We start from the raw sequence: 13,119 nt of genomic DNA, 5'->3' as shown, positions 1-13,119 counted from the left end.
TGCATGTTGGCCGATAGGTTGGGTTGCTCTGCTTTTTTTTCTTACTTGTCATTGCGCCTAGCAGCTTGGCCTAGAGCAATACGACGCCGGCTGGCGCCACATTATTTCCACTCCCCGCTCTGTTCCTCGGGTTGGCGCACGGAAAACCCGCTAAAGTTCTGCATCTAGATCCATTAGTGGACATGACGAGATAAGACAGGTTCGTCTCAACCCGAATCGACAGTGCCAGCAAATAAAAATAGATCCAATTGCGACTGCCGCCAACCGTCATGGCTGGTCAATATCTTAATATATCACGATGTTCATTGAAACGAAGACGCAGAACACATACTTCCATCATTGGATTCCTCTTCTTGAACTTGGTTTGCTGCTTGCGCTCACCGGCAGGACACACTGACCATACCGGCAAAACCAAACTGGCTAGCCGCCGTTCTGGCCGGTCGGTCTTGTAGATTCAGGTTCAGCCAAGTGCGATCCACTGATCCACCGCACCAACATCTGCCATTGACTCGGCAGAAGAGCCGATCTAACCTAAGTAATAGCATCATCAATCGGCTGCTGGGTCTGAAAAAAAAATCGGTATTGAAGATCTTTCAATTCCCTATCGTGTGTCTGTTTGGCAGGCAGGCTGGAACGCGATGGAGATCATTGAACGTCCATCCTCCAGGTAGATTGGGGAGGGGCAGATGCCTGGCAATGCCCGCCATCCATCCATGTCCCAGTGAACCAACCAGGCGGATAGCCTTCCGCTTTCCCCTGGCGCTAAGTTCTGACAACGACAAACGCATGTCACTTTGACTGCTGACCTGTCGTCCAGCATAATTGAACGTTTCGGTCATTATCCGGGACTTTTCAATGTCTCGGATTTCTCACGGATGTTCTATACGGTGAAATCTGTGGTTCTCTTGCATTCGTGGTCCAGCCTGTTTCCAGTTATGATGTGTTCCAGGAGTCTATCTTCAGGGGACGATATCGTGCAAGCGGCCTCTCCAGTCAAAAGAGCCACATCCACAATCCGCTTTTGTTTTTTATTCGGGCGCCAAGGAAGCGCCCATACGTACGTTTTCGTCATGACTGGTCTATATCGAAGCCATGTTCCTGGATCCCCTTAGAAGTGGTGTTATCGAGCGTTCCACTCAAGTGAGGCGATATCAGATGGTATGTGCTCCAACGCTTGACCAATGATGTCGCACAACTCCCATATCAACCACTTCTTACCAGGATTACCAATCAAGCTCAACAACGCGATTGTGTTGTGTAATATCCCCAGAGGCAGTATAGGTAGAGAATAGACCCAGTCAGTCATTGCATTGCCGCAGCTATCGTCACGTCAAAGTATGATTCCCTCGACCAAATACAATTACCCACAGCCACAATATGATCATCTCAAGGGAGATGATATCTTTCCTAACCGGGTCAGTAAATGTCTGTGGTAGTATCATTGGCTATGTATCTTCTTAAAGGCGGGAGAGTTTACAACCCCTCCTGTGGTAACTCTTTTCACCTTGTTCTTGTTGTGTTTTCGGTATTTTTCCTCGTTCGACTCTTTCGTCCCAGTGCTATAGGACCACCACCATTTGGCGTAATATAGTAGAAGCCAAGTTGAATATACTAATCTGAAGATTTTCGCCTTGCCTCACGGACGTTCTCACATGTCGGCCCATCAGAATGCATTGGCAACAACAAATTATGATTTTTATCCGTGTACCATATTTCTGCATGATAAACTAGCAGCGATGCAGTACAAGGAGGAGGCATATTTACAATGACTTGGCAAGGTGTCAAGCGGCGGAGCGTGGAGTCCTGAAAAACAACTGGTTTGATACGGAAGTGCCTGACACCCATACTGGCGAATATTTCTAAATCATCGACCATCACTATCAGTGACATAACCCCAACCAGCAGGATTTTGACATTCGGTGTTCAAGGCCAGCACAAATTTCTCCTATTCAGTATGTCTCTCTACATATATGTCCATGATCTTGGCTTTTATCCAAATATTCGCGCAGTGATAGAGTCTACCAGAATATGCTCATCACTTCTCATTTGTCTTATTTTTCTGTCCAATATGAGTCCATGACCCTTCACTTTCACTTTCCTGTAGCCATCTAGACATTTGGTAGCTCTCTTCATTTCGTTCTGGAGACAGGCTGTGCTGTTGTGCTGCCTTCGGAGACTGATTTGCCTCTGTAGCTTTGTCCTTGGAGGTTGAGACGACGCGCTGCTTGATTTGGTCAACTACCGTTAAAGATGACACGCATGAGTCCAGACTCACTTTGTGAATCTTGGAAAAAGGGACTTGAGCCCATGACCCGACGTGTGCCAGTGTACTGTCTTGAGAGGCGGAGGCGGCCCGTGGCTTTTCTTGTTGAGATGAACTAGGAGTAGGCATGATGGGAATGTCGATACGATGTTCTTCGATTGCGTATGTAACGGTATGGCAAGGGCAGTACTGCGTTGAAGTTGTCGATGTGGTATCTCTTGTTCTCTATGAAGGAATTGAGGAAACTGTCGACGGATCATTAGGTTGGGGGAGGCAATCCTCGCCTTTAAGAATGCAATGTGTTTGTGAAGGATTGGACTTCTCATGGTTTGTTGCTACTCATACTTCCTATGCATCAGCCACTGAGTCAATCCAGGACAACATTTACAATTTCCTAATAGGGTCATTCGTTATTACACAGCAGTAGCAAGCAAGCAGTCTTCTCCAGTCATACGAGTGGCTCACCAGCTGTCTGGACGTCGGCCAAGACATGGCTATGCATTGTATGCATATACTCCAGTGTTGTCAATTCCAATTCCTCAGAGTGGTAAGGTCGCGGGAGATATTGCGCTTGCAAAGGGTTCACGTGCCAGGGGCCCGAAGCTGACCGAACTTACAAACCCCGCTTTGGGTTAGCTGCACGTCAAAAAGACGGTGCCAAGTTGCATCGTATCATGGGGGTTGCTGTCGATCAACCCGCCCTAACCCGTTTGGGGTTTTGGAAATTCGTCCGATGACTGCAGATGCAGTTACATTGGCCCTCTTATTGATGGCGTCAGATGGCAGTGCAGTGCAGTTCCGGATTGTCGACTTGAGAACCCCCTTCTGGTGATTCTTACTCCTCTATTTTCCTCATGCCTACTCCCTATTGAACTACCACCACTTCGATACACATCCCTCCCAGTCTTGCCTTCAGATTCCACATGACGCTCGTCCCCTAACCCAGCCATGGCCGGAATTGCATTCATTCAGTGCACTGGTGAGCCCGCCCGGATGCATTCCGCACGCATCCCCCGGACCCTCTGGGAGACGAAGAAGCAGCAGATCATCAGACTCTTCCAGAGTTATACACTGAATGAAGCCATTGAGAGAATGGCGCAGGATGGTTTTACAGCAAAGTACGTCGTAACCCCCTAAGCTTGACTAGTTCGAGGAAGTACTTAGACGCCAACTATCGACAAAGCCGCCGACAATACATATATCAGCTCGGCCAGTGGGGTGTGACCAAGTATAAGGCCGGTCGTGATAAGAAGACGGACATAAACGGCACAATCAAACGCAAATACGCTGTCGCTGGGGCGACAAGTACCAATGATGAATGCGAAGAGTCTACTCCATCATCATCGCCCGTGATGCCTGCCTCGAAGAGACTCAAACCCAATAGGGATCCCGACCAAAAAGACATCGACAGAGTCGCCGCCATGTTACTTGCTCAACGCTTTCGGGACCCCATGGTGGATTACCAAGCCTTTTATCTAGTGACCAAGCTATTGGACTTGCTGTTCCTATCCAAACCCAGGTGGGACGCTGGTGAAAAAAATGACGAGATAGCTCTCGAAGTATCTCTGTCCGCGAAGAAGATCAGAGCCCATGCCGATGGCGGCCTCTGGTGTCCCATGTCCGACTACAACTACGACAAGGAGCCTCGTCTGACCAACCACCGGCCTTACCTTGGCGACATAGGGGACTATCTCTGCGGGATACAGCGATGGGGCGATGCTTTCGATGTGTACGCCCTGATACTGGAATACATCTACACAGAAGATGTGGACATGATTACCCTACTATCCTGTGTGAGGTCTGCCCATAACCGCAACGCCTGCCGGTGGATTTCATGGTTCCTAAGAAAGAACGACGTGGTTCAAAACACTACGCCCGCCAACCGGGATACTGTCGGTCTAGTTCATCTAGTATTGGCAAAGAGGTTCTCGAGGCATGGGTTGTCTGCTGACGCAAGAGAGCACATGATGATGGCGATTCAGCTGAGGGAGCAGGCCAGCTCATCCCTCAGCGACAGCTCCTCTGAAACCCATGAGAGCCTTTGGATCTCTGTCCAGGACGCATATTTCCTTGATGTCGGAAGGAAGTTCGACGTAACCAAGGACACAGCAGCTCCGACAGGCATGGCAGATCCAGAGGGAAACGCTACGAAACCTTATTCACAGTTGACCATGGAGCTCAACCTGCTATGGTCGAAGCTGATCAGCTTCTCCAAGGTGATCCAGGAGCGCATATCAGAGACCGTTGCCGACTGGGAGGTGGGAAGGGGAGAAGAACCCAATGCTGGCACGGTCGACCTATCCATTGTTTTCTTCAAGATCCTTTGGCACACGCACCTCAACAGATCACGAGACCTTTGGCCAGTATCAGCCGAGACGGATGTTGGTGTCTCCACTGTTCGAGAGAGGCTCTGCCTATCCCTGCCTGACTTTGCGGGGACTTGCTGTGACATGCTTGCCCAAAAAGTCATACGTACTTTTGTGCAAGCAAGGGGTATCAGGACCCTGCCGACCTTGAGAGACTACTTGCGCGACATTGATCTGGTCAAGCTCGTGTTTCGGATGGATATACCAGAGCTCCATTCGCTATTTGTGGATTGCTACTGTAATCGCAATTCCAACTCGGGATCTCGCTCGAGCGAAGTCATGCTCACTGATCCACTGGCCTCGACGCTGGCACCGTCGTGCACATCCTCAGACTTGTCGTATCAGGGGATGAAAGAAGCGCGTGCTGCGATGGCTCGCGATAGGCCGACGAGTTCGGGAGGTTTGCCATCGCGCTCGCGTGAGATAGATCAGCTGAGCGTCAGCATGGAGAGCGTGGGCTTAGATGACATGTAACATGAGGCAACATCGGTTCTCCCATGGAGAAGTAGCCAGGAATTGAATCAACGTGCACCTTAGTCTTGTAAGCTGACATTTTAAGTGATATTTTTCGATTCAAACTCACCTTAGGAACTTTAGTTAAGGGGACGTAGGCCCATAACCCGACGTATATAAACATCATATCTTAAGAAGCAGTGGAGGCCTTATGCTTCTCTTGCTGAGAGGAATTAGGGGACGATATAATAATACATGCACGTCAGTGTTGTAAATTCCAATTTCCCAAAATGGTAGGGTCGAAGGTGCACAGAGGAGTGTAGTCTAGGTTGCTAATTGACCCGATAAGCCTTGTTAAAACATCGCCCGGAAGGCTGTTCTGAATGCCGTGTTCTGCTTTGTCGTTGGTCTGCATAGGGGTCACCTGCCAAGCATGATGCAGCTGAATCTGTGGTGCTTTGCGCCCCTTGTCAAGTGACCAGACAGAAATTCCAAAATCCCAATTCGGATAAATACACGTCAACGAGGCGGCAGCCATACGTCCCATTTCACGGGCGTCATCATATGCTGATGGGGCTAGCCGCTTTGGGACTTTGGAAATTCGTCCTTTGACTGCAGGCGCATCTACATCTATCCATTGGTTGGTCATTGGGGAACGCAGCAGCCCAAGATCAGGCTGTCTATTTGAAAAGAATCTCTGCTAACGCTCTCTGTCTGCCATGTCCTCTACTGCTTCTCTTCTAACCACCATCGCTTATATGTCCACTCTCACTACACTTGAACACCATTTACAAACAGTTTGGCTCCTGATCTAGCAATGCCCGATAATAAATTCATTCAGTGCACCGGTGAGCCCGAACGGCTGCACTCAGCACGCATTCCTCGTGCCCTCTGGGAGGAGAAGCGGTCACAAATCATCAGCCTGTTCAAGGATCTTACTTTGAATGAGGTCATCGAGAAGATGAAACAAGATGGCTTCACAGCAAAGTACGTCATACCCTTAAATTTAATAGTACGAGCAATTACTCATACCCTTTTTCCAAAGTCGTCGACAGTATGTCTATCAGCTCGAGCAGTGGGGGTCCAAGAAGTATAAGGCCCAGAGCAACAAAAGTCCCGATGCAGATGACGCACTCGGCAGCAAGCGCAAGCCTTATCATCAAGACGCATCAGCATCGTCCTCTTCGCATGTCGTGCCATCTAGTAAAAGACCCAAAGTATCAGTGGAGTGGGAAATCGGGCCAGAGGAGGATATGTTACAAACATCTGCGGACGACAATATCGAGCGACCAACTCACACCACAGGGGCCGGATTGGCTACCAGAGTCGGCAATAGCTCACGTCCTTCCGCAAAGCACTTACCCCTGATCCTGACACATTACTTTTACCAGAGCCCGGCACATCAGCTCGCGAAGTTACTTCATGCCTCAAAAACCCATTGGTATGCTGGGGAAAAGAAACCACGAGATAGCTCTCGAAGTCTCCTGGTGTGCCAAGGAGATCCAGTCACGACCCGAAATCAGGTTCTGGCAAGTCATCAATACGCTCGGCAACCTGGAAATTTCCAAAGATCATCATCACCGGTCTTACCTTCAAGACATAGGAGACTATCTTTGCGGAATCAAAGAGTGGGACGAGGCGCTCGAAATCTACGAGCTGGCGTTGGACCACTCAGGACTGTCGCATAACATGAACGTGGATCGCATGATTGTGTCGTATGTACGCTGTGCCGATGCCCCAGAGGCCTGCCAGTTGGCTGCATCCTTCCTTCGGGATTACCACATACGCAGGGGGGTCGATCCGGGCTCCTTAATGATGGCACACCTTGTATTAGCGAGCAATTTCGCGAGGCATGGAAGGTGCGCCGACGCCGAAGAACAAGTGCAGGAGGCACAGCGTCTTGACAAACAAGCGTATGGTAACATGAAAGGCAGATCTGCCAAAGGATGGAGCATATTGACCTCGATAATAGATTGGTATTGGTTCAAGATCCAGAGGGATTGCGGTCTTTTTGGAGAGGATTTATGGATCACGAGGGAATCTGTCTGGGGAAATTCCATATGGCCTCTTCAATGTTCGCCCCCGGATCTTAGCTTGCTAAGGTCAGCATTGCTAGACTTTTTCAAGATCATCAAGGAGAAATGGCTGGATAACGGGATCGAGGCACTTGGAGGAGAAGCACACGAGAACGACATGTTTTCACTCTCCGTCATATTCTTTCGAATCATTTGGCATGCCCAGTTCGAGAAGTCGCAGGTCCGCGGGGTGACAATGGGTAAAAGCAGTGCTATTGATGGCCAATGGTGGCGCGACTTGCCGCTACCAGACTTCGTGGGCCCCTGCTGCGACATACTTGCTGGGAAAGCCATGGGACGGCGGCTATCAGAAACCCCAAGGACCCCAAAGGCCTGGAGAGATTGCTTGCGCAAACGCGACCTGGGCTCCATCGTGTCACGAATGGACGCCCGGGACCTCCATTTGGCCTTTTTGGGATTCTACTGCAACCGCGATGGAATGATCCGCTCCACACAACGAGGAGACATTGAGGACGACTATGACTACAGACCGCCAGTTGAAACGATAACATACTGGGAAGAAGAGGCAAGTGCCGAAAGTACGGAAATCGGGGGAAGTGATAGCCCAAAGCAAGATCCGGAAACGTTTAGCACTTCGCCAACAACCACGCCGAGGTTGACTAAGCTACCAGCATTATTAGAGGATCTTGCTGGTAATGATGCTATGGACGATAGTCAGTTGTCGTCAGACACGGACATGTCAACTTCATTCCAGCCACGATTAGCACCACACGGGAATGGCAGTGTGGACAACTACTATCTCGACCCGACCTGGGGATCACCATGTCGATCTTCGCTGGCCTCGTACGGGCACATGATCGAAGCCCGGGCGGCGATGGCTAGGGGCCGGAAGCAGGCTGAGGATGACAAACCGGCGAAGGGGGCGGGAGGGAGCTTGCCCTCGGCCATGATTAGGATGGAGGAGCTGAGCGTCTCTATGGGGAGTGTCAGCTTACAGGATATGTGATGAAAAGGTGCGAAAAGTCTTCACGTGTGGGATATCGTTGAGTTTTGGGCATTCCATGCAAGCGCTGGTCGCGATGGGGAAGATCATTCAGGATTGATCAGTAGGAAGCAATCATAAGTACAGTGTCATCGTTGGTCGAATTGAGATTGTTTGGTCAGACTTTGATCGGGTCTGCTCCAACTGGGTATCTTACTCCCATTGGGGTGGTTAAGGTGGTCACGGCCAGTCATGTGAAGTTCAGAAGATAGTTTCAGCGTACAAGAAGTTGAAATGCAGCGAAATTATCAGTACTAAACAGTTCATCGCTCTAATTATTTCATGTACATAAATAACAACACTAAATGCAGACCAAATCATCATTGCTCGTTGACAAACAGACCCGCCATGCCCATGCCCGTACCAATACACATGCTCGTCAGCAGAATCTTCTTCTTCTGGCGCCGGCACTCGCTGAGCCCCGTCACGATCTGGCGCGTGCCGGTGGTGCCGAGCGGGTGGCCCAGCGCGATGGCGCCGCCGCGGGGGTTCATCTTGGCCCAGTCGAGGCCGAGCTTGTCGCGGCAGTAGACGGCCATGGTGCCGAAGGCCTCGTTGAGCTCGACGACGTCGCAGTCGGCGAGGGCGAGGTTGTGCTGCGCCAGCAGCTTGGGGATGGCGACGGCCGGGCCGATGCCCATGATGCGCGGCGCCAGGCCCGCCACCGTCGAGCCCACGTACTTGGCCAGCACCGGCACGCCGAGCCGGATGGCCTTGGACCGCTTCATCAGCACCACGGCGGCGGCGCCGTCGGTGACCTGGCTGGCGTTGCCGCCCGTGGTGATGGGCCCCCACTGTGGGAAGGCGCTGCGGATCTTCATGAGGCCCTCGGCCGTAGTGCCGGGGCGGATGCCCTCGTCGCGCATGAGGGTGACCTCCTTGACCTCGCCGTCGGCGCCCTTGACGCGCGTCGTGATGGGCACGATCTCGTCGGCGAACCAGCCGGCCTTCTGCGCCTCCTCGGCGCGGCGGAACGACTCGGCCGCGTACGTGTCGACCTGCTCGCGCGTGATTCCGAAGTCGCGCGCCACGTTCTCGCTCGTCCAGCCCATGGCCATCATGGTGTCGCGCGCCGCCTGGCTCTGCTGGAGCATCTCCTCGTCGAAGGGCTGGTCGAGCGCGTCCCCGCCGATCGTCATCGACTCGGCCCCGATGGCCACGCCCACCTCGATGGAGCCCGCCGCGATGGCGTGCGCGATGTCGGCCGTCGCCTTCAGGCCCGAGCTGCAGAAGCGGTTCACCGAGGAGGCGCCCGAGGACTCGGGGAAGCCGGCCGAGAGGGCGGCGGCGCGGGCCTTGTAGGCGGCCTTTGCGTCGGAGACCTGTGTGAGAGGGAGGGTCGCGTTAGTTTCGCATTCGTTGCGCATACAGTTGCAAGGAGTGCGGGGGTATAAGAAGTATAGTACGCACATTGCCGAAGCAGATATCCTCAACAATGTTGGTGTCGAATCCGGCGCGCTCCTTGACCTCCTTCAAGAGTGCATATGTCATGTACTCCAATGTTGTGTCCTTGAAACCACCCTTCTTTCCCTTGCAAAGCGGCGTTCGAATGGCAAGCGTGATAACGATGTCGTCGGGGTTCTTGGAGGTTCTGGAGAATCGGTCAAGTCAGTCAAAGTACGTGCCGGACATCGTGGGGGAAGTGGATTTGTCAACATACATCTGGGACAGCCCCGAACCCGGAGACAGGTGCTTGAGGATAGAACCAATGCGCTCCGACATTTTGTATGTGTGGCGGGATTGATCAACGGATATAATTGATACAAATGGACAGGAAGGAATTAATTGAGGAATTGAACAAGGCCGACGACTTCGAGAATGGGAATCTGCTGAAGGGATGGAAGATGGTGATAGCAGTAATTGAAGCAAGTCAATAACGACTTGGAGGGTCCCAAGATTCAAGGGATCTCGACCTGCTGTGGGGCGTTTGGGGAAAACAGCCGAGGCTTCGGCCAACTTCGGTTTTAGAGCCCTCTGGCTAAGCAACCCAGGCCCGGCAGATCGTTTCGGGCCCCCCAAACTTGTCACTAATCACTAAAACCACCGCTTAAAAGTCTGGGGAAATCGGTCTAGCCAGCTGCTTCTCTGGGGCGATATCCTCGGACTTTCATCTACGAGCGAGCAAGCAGCAAGCCTCCCATCTCCTTACATCTTGCCAGATAAGTAACTATAAATCTTCAATACTCCAGGCTGTTATAGTGGAGTTGATAAGTAAGCAGAGATGCTCGGGGTCTTTGCAATACCAACGTACGTGTTTCGCAGTAATCATTCGGTTTTCTGCATGTGCCACCGAGAACACTTCTGGTGCTCCACATTCACTGGTCAGCCATGGTTTGCTGGCCCCGACCCTGACTTGCTGCACAATGGCTTGTCAAGACAGTTTCATCGTCAGCACTGTTCCTGCGCAATACACGAATCTGTCTTGGATGAAGATGACATATGTAGATGGCAATCGAGTTGTCTGTCTCAGCTACCAATTGATGAATAGTCTCGGAAAGTTCAAGTCGATTGCCTCTGAAGTATAACCTTTACGTCCTCACACCATGGACTGCGTTCCTACCTCAACCCCTTTATCCATCCATACGTATCTCAACCCCTCTATCCATATACCTTCAATCCCCAAAACCTCCATCACTATCACTCCTTCCCAATCGTCACCCTCCGATCCCTCCCCGCCCGATCCAGCACCGCCACCAAGTCCTCCCCGTGCGTATCGCACCGCGCCGCCACGAGCTCCCTGACCCAGTCCCCGCGCGGCCGGAACCCCGCCCGGAACGGCCGGGGCACCGTCACGAACCCCTCGGTGCAGTCCATGTCGCCGACCGGGTGCCGCGCGCCCGTCGCCGCGTTGACGACGCCCGCCTCGACCTCGAACGCCCACAGCAGCCGCGCCGCCTGGATGAAGAGGCCGTTGCGCGCGATGTTGCGGCCCGTGCAGATGCGCCGGCCGAAGCCGAAGCCGGTTTGGGGGAGGTCTTTGAGGGTGCACTGCTCGTGGTTGGTGGTGGTGTTGGTGTTGGTGTTGGTGTCGTTGTCGTTGCCGCCAACCTTGTGGTCGGCGGGGTACTGCAGCCAGCGCTCGGGCTCGAAGGCGTCGGGATCGGGCCCGAAGACGGTCTCGTCGCGGGTGATGGCGTAGTGGTTGCCCATGACGAGCGAGCCTGCGGGGATCTGATAAGACAGTAGGTAAGTACTCATCACCCCTTGGGCAAAGGTGTAGTAGGAAGCACGTGTCGCATTTCAATTGGGGTTGTGATGGCTTACTCGGTAGCCCATGTACGTGTCCTCCTTCTTCGTAGCGTGAGGAACGCCGCCCACGACCACAGGCCGCCATCTTAGGACTTCGTTGACTAGAATGTACATAGCACGTCAGTAAAGCTCCCATGATATGAGGCAAAAGAAGTCCAGAGGTGTAAGTGTCAGTATGACGAATAAGCCCTCACCAATAGCATCAATATAAGGCAACCGCGCCCGATCCTCAAAACTCGGCAACCGGCCCCTCCCCACAATCCGATCCAAATCCGCCTGCGCCTTCGCCACAAACCCGTTTTTACCATTACCTGCCGTGATGCAAGCCACGACCAACCAATCCATAGCCACCGTCGACGTGTCGAGCGCCGCGTCGGCCACAATCCCCAAATCGAACGCGAGCTCCTCGGTCGACATCCCGCGAGCCTCGGCGCTGTCCCGCATGTGCTTGCTGAAGTTCCAGCCGGGGTTCGCGAGCCCGCGCTCCAGGTTGCCCACGTGCAGGTTGCGTTCGAGTTGGTACAGCGCCTCGCCCTCCCGCTTCCAGGGCGCCAGGAGGGCGGGCAGCCGGTTCAGGACCGGGAAGGAGTCGACGAGGTAGGCGCCCACTTGGCCGGTGCGCGCGAACTCGGCTTGGACGCGCTTGGCGTCGAGCATGGATTGCTCGTAGCCGGTGCGCAGGCGGTATCCGCTGCGGATTGGAGGTTAGTGGATATTGTCAAAGGGGTGGTAGTCAGGCCTTTATGATATGCCAAAGAGGCGCGTTCTAGATGTGGCTTACTAGATTGACAGGTCAGTGATTGAAGTATATGAGGGCAGCATCGACTATAAAGGTATAATAGAATCGAACTTACCTATATCAGCGAGTAGGTGATGCTCGCCATCCCACGCTCAAAGTGGTGATGGAAGTCCACACCCTTGTCCCCGTGGGTCTTGGTGTCCTCGATGATGTCCCACAACAGCTGCCTCGACTCCATCTCCTGTATGGGACGGTAGCAGCTCGACGCCTTCACATTGAGCAGCGGCGACTGCATACGTTGGTGTAGCCTGTCAACAACACGGAAGGATGTCAGCCCTGGGCACCACTACTTCCACCGACAGGCATTGCTCGCAGGGGTGTTGTTCATCCGTCCAGGGTCTTGCTCCAGGAGACGGGAGAAGGAAGGTGTGCTGGATGAACCCTTCCCGTCATTACTCACTTGTACTGTGCGTCGTAGGGGCGCAGCAACATGTGCATGCCCCTGGTCACCAGCTCCCCCGCCATGACCATCCGGGGCCGGTCCGAGTACTGGGCGCTCCGGCGCGCCAGGAGGTCCTGGGCCGTCTGGTTCGTCGACAGCAGCACCAAAGACTGGCCGGCCATGCTCAGGTGCATGATGGGGCCATATTGGCGGCTCCAGTGGTAGAAGTGAAGCCACTGCAGGCTCTTGGGCACCTGGTGCAGATTGCCGATGAGGGGCAGCGGCTTGGGGCCCGGCGGCAGAGGGAGTCTCGTCGACCGCGTCCAGATGCTCTTGGCCAGCAGCAGGACGCACACGATGGCGAGTCCCAGGGGCAGGGAAATGGATGACGACATGGTATTTCTTCGGGTAGGACAGGCAGGGTTACAGGCCGATGGTTAATGAAAGTCCAAAGAAGCTCAAAACGCCATGGACTTGGAGGGGTGAGGGTGCGTCGTAGCACACACCTCTCCCCTTATGTACAGTTGCC

General features: G+C 53.2%; 4 protein-coding genes across 4 annotated transcripts; 2 read left to right on the top strand and 2 right to left on the bottom strand.

The window, feature by feature from the left end:
• Positions 1-3,211: 3,211 nt before the first annotated feature.
• PG985_003753 (uncharacterized protein) lies at positions 3,212-5,103 on the top strand (the record flags this gene model as incomplete). Its single annotated transcript, XM_066823522.1, has 2 exons — positions 3,212-3,381; positions 3,411-5,103. The coding sequence occupies 2 exons, from the start codon at positions 3,212-3,214 to the stop codon at positions 5,101-5,103; spliced, it is 1,863 nt and encodes a 620-aa protein (XP_066686682.1).
• Positions 5,104-5,899: 796 nt separating this feature from the next.
• On the top strand, positions 5,900-8,124 carry PG985_003752 (uncharacterized protein; the record flags this gene model as incomplete). The annotated part of the gene is made up of 3 exons (XM_066823521.1): positions 5,900-6,069; positions 6,128-6,523; positions 6,606-8,124. 3 exons carry the CDS (start codon positions 5,900-5,902, stop codon positions 8,122-8,124), a joined length of 2,085 nt encoding a protein of 694 aa, XP_066686681.1.
• A 356-nt stretch (positions 8,125-8,480) lies between these two features.
• Positions 8,481-9,882, bottom strand: PG985_003751 (uncharacterized protein; the record flags this gene model as incomplete). The annotated part of the gene is made up of 3 exons (XM_066823520.1): positions 8,481-9,482; positions 9,571-9,751; positions 9,821-9,882. 3 exons carry the CDS (start codon positions 9,880-9,882, stop codon positions 8,481-8,483), a joined length of 1,245 nt encoding a protein of 414 aa, XP_066686680.1.
• A 915-nt stretch (positions 9,883-10,797) lies between these two features.
• On the bottom strand, positions 10,798-12,985 carry PG985_003750 (uncharacterized protein; the record flags this gene model as incomplete). Its single annotated transcript, XM_066823519.1, has 6 exons — positions 10,798-11,331; positions 11,425-11,510; positions 11,604-12,100; positions 12,191-12,234; positions 12,324-12,456; positions 12,609-12,985. 6 exons carry the CDS (start codon positions 12,983-12,985, stop codon positions 10,798-10,800), a joined length of 1,671 nt encoding a protein of 556 aa, XP_066686679.1.
• Between the last annotated feature and the right edge of the window lie 134 nt (positions 12,986-13,119).

The sequence above is a fragment of the Apiospora marii genome (genome assembly GCF_038362585.1).
Source record: "Apiospora marii strain CBS 49790 chromosome Unknown utg000003l_segment0_segment0, whole genome shotgun sequence".
Taxonomy (NCBI): domain Eukaryota; kingdom Fungi; phylum Ascomycota; class Sordariomycetes; order Amphisphaeriales; family Apiosporaceae; genus Apiospora; species Apiospora marii.
Note: the sequence above shows the minus strand (reverse complement) of the source record. Positions and strands in the feature narration are given on the sequence as shown.